This window comes from Suricata suricatta, chromosome 16, assembly GCF_006229205.1.
Source record: "Suricata suricatta isolate VVHF042 chromosome 16, meerkat_22Aug2017_6uvM2_HiC, whole genome shotgun sequence".
In the NCBI taxonomy this organism is placed as follows: Eukaryota; Metazoa; Chordata; class Mammalia; order Carnivora; family Herpestidae; genus Suricata; species Suricata suricatta.
This window is the reverse complement of record NC_043715.1, coordinates 17879867-17885866: the sequence shown is the minus strand read 5'-3', so window position 1 is coordinate 17885866 and position 6000 is coordinate 17879867. Positions and strand designations below refer to the sequence as shown.

The following is a 6000-nucleotide window of genomic DNA, read 5'->3' as shown; positions in this document are numbered from 1 at the left end:
TATACGTTTCTTAATGATACAAACTTGTATTTCATACATCCCTAGGGAAATTATTATAGGGAAACTAGGTAAAGTCTTTCAGAAACAGTGTAACTTTTGGCATTAATATTAGGCCTTTTGGATTGTTTGCTGCTGTAAACTACTTTCCAGCAGGGTAGTTACACCTATGTGGCAGTTGTCGCTATGGCATCCCTGTGGTCTCCCTGAGTTACTACTTGCTCCAGTGACAACATAATAGCATTATTTTGTGACCTGTCTCTAACAAAAGAATATGAGACTGACCTTTAGTTTTTACTCTGTGAATATAGTTTTCTGACTTACTACTGTTTACTCCAAAAAAGAAACATGCTCAGACCACGGTTTTTGCCTCCAGATGATCGAGCTGTGCGAGCAAGTGAGAGAAAAGCTGCCAAGCTGCATTTTAGTCAGTTGGGCAACAGTGAAAATTTTCTTTTAGAGGTGGAAAAAAGGTAAGATGATCCTTTACAAAAAAAAGTTTTAGTTTGATTCCGGATGTAGACAACAGTGAATTACTGCTTAATGTCTTCACTTTCCAGCAGAAATCTCCACAAGTTGTAAGAATCCTCAGATCAAGAATAAAAGTATTCAATATTTATCTAGGATGAGAATCTGGCCCTCAGGAAACATTTCTGCTTTGTTGAGCTACTGGTTCTGCTTTGGATATAATTGTTGAAAATTCTCTAAAGCTGCTGTTCAAAGCTTATAGATAGAGATACCATGAAATGACTTATACCTATAAATGCTTACCAAATCTCTCTTGGAGTTACAAATTAGTACATGGTCTTTTCCTATTGAATTAGAAAGTTTACATTACCATGGCGATAAATTTGTTAGAAGGAAAGGGAAGTATTTTCCTACAAAACCAAAGTAAACAGACCTTGAAGCTCTAAAGTAACTGAAAGGTAGATTTTTCTGCTTCTTGTTATTAAAATCTGAACAAAATAAAATGCCGTATCTTCTACTACAAAATCTGTGCTCTTTATTTTTAAAAAAATAGCTTTATTTTTGAAAAAAATAAATCCATTACAATTTACATAATACAGAAAAATATAGTGAAAAAAAAGAAAATCACCCCATTTTCTACTACCCAAGAGTTAACTAATAGTAATGTTTGGTATACATTCTTTTTTTTTTTTAATGTTTTATTTATTTTTGATACAGAGACCGAGCATGAGAGGGGGAGGGGCAGAGAGAGAAGGAGACATAGAACAGGAAGCAGGCTCCAGGCTCTGAGCTAGCTGTCAGCACAGAGCCTGACGCGGGGCTCGAACCCACAAACGTGAGATCTGACCTGAGCCGAAGTCGGAGGCTTAACCAACTGAGCCACCCAGGTGCCCCTGTTTGGTATACATTCTTATAGACATTTGTATGCCTACCTATAGACACATGTACATGTGTCTGTTTGTATTGTTTTCTGATGATAAAATTAATGTATTCTTGTTATTGAGAACTTAGAAAGTATAGAAAAAACATAACAGGGGTACCTGGGTTGCTCAGTTGGTTAAGCATCCAACTTCAGCTCAGGTGATGATCTCGCAATTCATGGGTTTGAGCCCCACACTGGGTTCTGCACTGGTGGTGCGGAGCCTGCTTGGGATTCTCTCCCTTCCTCTCTCTGCACCTCCTGTACTTGTGCTTGCTCTTTCTTTCAAAATAAATAAACAAATTTAAAAACCACAAGAAATAAACAAGCAACTCATAATTTTACTACCCAGAAATAAACACTAATTATATTATGGTAAATATCCTCTTAGTCTTAGATATGTGTGTTTGTGTGCTTATCTCCAATGTTATATTTTATATAGTAGATATACAAATACATATCATTAATTAGAAATACATATATAATATTTGTTTTATAGTAATTTGCTTCCTATATGTACCATTTTTAGTTTGCTAAGATACCAAGAACATATCTCCACAGCATTATTCTTCCCCAAAATGAGTTTTCTTTATTTGTTTATTACATTTCCCCACCATGAGAACTATTACTTTGCTTGTCTTGTTTATTGCAGTATCTCTAGTGCTTAGACACTCTCTAGTACCTGACACATATAAGGTATTAAGAAACAATTTGTTGAGTGTGAATGAATGAAGTCAATGTCTGTTGGCCTTGGATCCTTTTCTTTACCTATCTCTGCTCTTATCCTTTATATGTTTTTTTCTTTTTTAAGTTTATTCTATTTATTTTGAGAGAGAGAGTGAGAGCACAAGTGAGGGAGGGGCAGAGAGAGAGGGAGAGAGAATCCCAAGCAGGCTCCATGCTGCCAGTGCAGAGCCCAATGTAGGACTCAAACTCAAGAACCATGAGATCATGACCTGAGCTGAAACCAAGAGTCGGACACTTAAACATGACTAAACTACTGAGGCACCCCCGACCCCTTATATGTCTTATAATGTAACCCTCAGAGAGAATTTTTAGTTCCCTAAATATGTTTTTAGTTCTCTATTTTTTAAGTCAGTATATTGAGATTTTTACATAGAGTAAAATTCACCCTGCTGTTGAAAGAAATAGAATGCTTCTAAAAAGTTATTTGTATATATATTTTATGACCTAATTCATATTTTAATTCATTGGGGGGTACCTTGTTTGCTGTAGAAATACAGAAATGAATTAATTTGTAACTTAATACATTTTCTAGTAAGGCAGATAATTAGCACCATCATATTTCTGTTTAGTTATACCATGTTTGCAAAACCAGAGGTAAAATGTTATTCAAGTGCCCAGTCCTAACATTAATATCTTAGCTCTCCAAACTTGAGTAAACAATGTTTTTAAAGTTTGTTTGTTTGTTTGTTTGTTTATACCCAAGTTAGTTAACATATAGTGTAATAATAATTTCAGGAATAGAATTTAGTGATTCATCACTTACATACAGTACCCAGTGCTCATCCCAGCAAGTGTCCTCCTTAATGCCCACTGCCCATTTAGCCCATCTCCGGACCTACCATCCTGCCAGCAACTCTCAGTTTGTTCTCTGTATTTAAGAGTCTCCTATGGTTTGTCTCCCTCTCTGTTTTTATCTTATTTTTGCTTCCCTTCCCCTATGTTCATCTGTTTTGTTTGGGTAACGATTTTTAAATTTTTTTATTAATTTTTATTGGGGGGGTAAAGATTTTTTAAAAGTCTTTATGAGTCCTAGTTCCTCCAACCTAAAATGAAGATAAAATAAAATGGTGGCTGTAAAGTGCCTAGCTCATAGTCTAGGCTGTCTTCTGTTTTTCCCAGTCTATACTTACTATACTTATATCTTACTATACTACTTCAGTCAAATGCAAAACTTGTCTTTCTTGTCTGTTTTTTTAAACTAATGGTTGTAGTTGTCCCCACTATAATTCTTGGCAGCAGAACCTTCCTTTCTGTGTTCTATGAGTTTTTTAATTCAAAAGAAAATATCTTATTCCTTTAATCATTCAGACCTAACTTTGTGTCAAGAAAACAATGTCTGAATGTTCTGGCTTTCATACTTTAAAGGCCGAACTATAGTGTCTTCCTCTCTCACTATTCACAGTAAAAATATTATGGCTTTAAAAATAGGGTTTAATGGAAATATTTGTGAAATTAATATTTTCTAGAGCATTTGGGGGAAAAAATCTGATCACCATGAGTTAATGTTTTCTAAATAGCATTAGTGGTGATCTCAGAAAACTTCTTTTGAGTTTCCTTTTAAATTTGAGGGTTTTTTCCTTTTTCCTTTTTTTTTAAAATTTGAGTTTTAAATAAATTATTCTATGTGGCAGCTCTAGGGAGAAGACAATGAAAAACTGTGTGACAGATGAGAACTCTGCATCAAAAATCAATGCTGATATTGATAACAGAATTGAAACTGGTAAGTTTTCTCTCTTTGATCACAATGCTTGAAACAGAAGTTATTTCCATTTTTATGGGCAGTCTTGGGTAGGATGAGGACGAAATAGTTGAGAAATAACAGATTTGAAGTAAGCACAAGATTTACTGACTGCTTTTCCTCCTTTCTCTCACTGCCAGAAAGAGCCCTATTTATTGAGCAGGCACAAACCAGAACCCATTAAGTACAAGCTGTAGTCAGAATTCAATTTCATTTATATCAGTTTACATTCAGTACATTCTGAAAACTGCATTGCCAGTCCTCATGGCTCCTGAGCATTGCTTACCGTGATTAATTCATTAGCTAGAGACTGGTAACTCATCTGTATCAGTGTAGCTCAGAACCTGGACCTTCTGTGCTTCTCCACCTTGAACCTTTGGAACTGCAGAATCTCTTGTGTTTGTGTTATATTCCTGGCGAGTGTTGCCTGTAAACAATATTGGTAGTGCAATATGATTTAAGTGGTTATACCACATTAATGATCATGGCACACAGGCTAGGAGAAAGCTTTCCACAAAAGAAATTGCATGCAGTGGACCCTTATGGATTAGCCTGGCACTCATTAGGTGACCTTTTATTTGAGAAAATTTTATTCTGTAGAGGCCTCTGTCCCTTTGAAGAGTATACCAAATTATTTACAACCTCTAAAAATTAATCCCTAAAATCCCAGAAATAACTTTGATAGAGTATGTAGTTTAGACATTAAGAATTTCCAGTTTATAACATACAGTATTTTGTTTTCCTTACTACTTGTCTATCCTGGCAGACATTTATTGACAAGTCATTTTAACATGATTTCATGGTAAAATAAGCGATAGTGCTATAGTGAAGTATAATTTTTATTTTATCTTTCTTGGAATCGTCAGTGTATATACGTCATGGAGCATGGATTGCTTTATTTCATTTTATTTCATTAATTTAATTTAATTTTTAAAAAATGTTTATTTTAGGGGTGCCTGGGTGGCTCAGTCGGTTAAGCCTCCGACTTCGGCTCAGGTCAGATCTCACGTTCATGGGTTCGAGCCCCGCGTCAGGCTCTGTGCTGACAGCTAGCTCAGAGCCTGGAGCCTGTTTCAGATTCTGTGTCTCCCTCTCTCTCTGACCCTCCCCCTCTCATGCTCTGTCTCTTCTGTATCAAAAATAAATAAAAGCATTAAAAAAATGTTTATTTTTTTTTGAGAGAGACAGAGACAGAGCGTGAGTGGGGGAGGGGCAAAGAGAGAGGGAGACACAGAACTCAAAGCAGGCTCCAGGCTTTGAGCTGTCAGTACAGAGCCCAATGTGGGGCTTGAGATCACAAACCACAAGATCATGATCTGAATCGAAGTCGGATGGTTAACTGACTGAGCTACCCAGTTGCCCCCTTTATTTCATTTTAAATAGCAGTTTTTATATTTAAAATTTGATGAAATTCTATTGTAATAATTGTGGAAAATGCTGAAAAGCATGAAGAACAACATTTGAATCATTCATAAGCCTGTCCTCTAGAGATAATCCCAATGAATAATTTGGTATACAACCTTCCTGCCTTTATTCTAAGTAAAAACATTTATATATCCATTTCTAGAATGACAAAGGTACACTGAAGTATAATTTGTATGAGCTGAATTAAACTTCATTTATTTACATTATTAACACCCATAAAGATTCACTCCATGAATTAAAATGTTTTAAAGTGCAAAGTCTTTCCTGAGGAAAAACTCCTTTACTAGGGTCCATTTCTAAAGGTTCTTGGAAGCTCCAGCTGTTGCCTGGATTTTTTTTTTAATATAAAATTTATGTTGCTACTTTGAAACGTTAAAGAGTTTTTGCTTTCCACTGAAAATCATGTTTGTGCTAGACCCCTGGGGAGTGTTACCTGTAAGCACTGGTGGTAATCCAATATGACTGAAGTGGTTATGCCCTGCTAATGGTTGTGCCACAAGCTAGGAGAAAACTTTCTGGAGGACAGTTTCCACTAGCTCAGTTCCAAACCAGTGCTTTCCCACCAATTATTTAGAATGGACAGGGAAACTGTTATCTTAGATCTTCATCCTATTCTCCTAACCACATGATCTTTGACTCTTTCAAAAGTTCCTCTCTCTAGGGGCGCCTGGGTGGCTCAGTCGATTAAACATATGGCTTTGGCTCA

The 6000-nt window shown here is 36.0% G+C and overlaps 1 protein-coding gene across 2 annotated transcripts in view; it reads left to right on the top strand.

Annotated features, from left to right (window-relative positions):
* Window positions 1-308: 308 nt before the first annotated feature.
* The window catches only part of LRRC36 (leucine rich repeat containing 36), a 35742-nt gene continuing 30050 nt past the window's right edge, over window positions 309-6000 (top strand). For both annotated transcript variants that reach the window (XM_029925314.1, XM_029925313.1), the window contains exons 1-2: window positions 309-470; window positions 3763-3851. In XM_029925314.1, the coding sequence (XP_029781174.1) occupies window positions 346-470; window positions 3763-3851 (214 nt within the window). In that variant the 5' untranslated portion in view covers window positions 309-345. The remainder of the gene's footprint in view (window positions 471-3762; window positions 3852-6000) is intronic.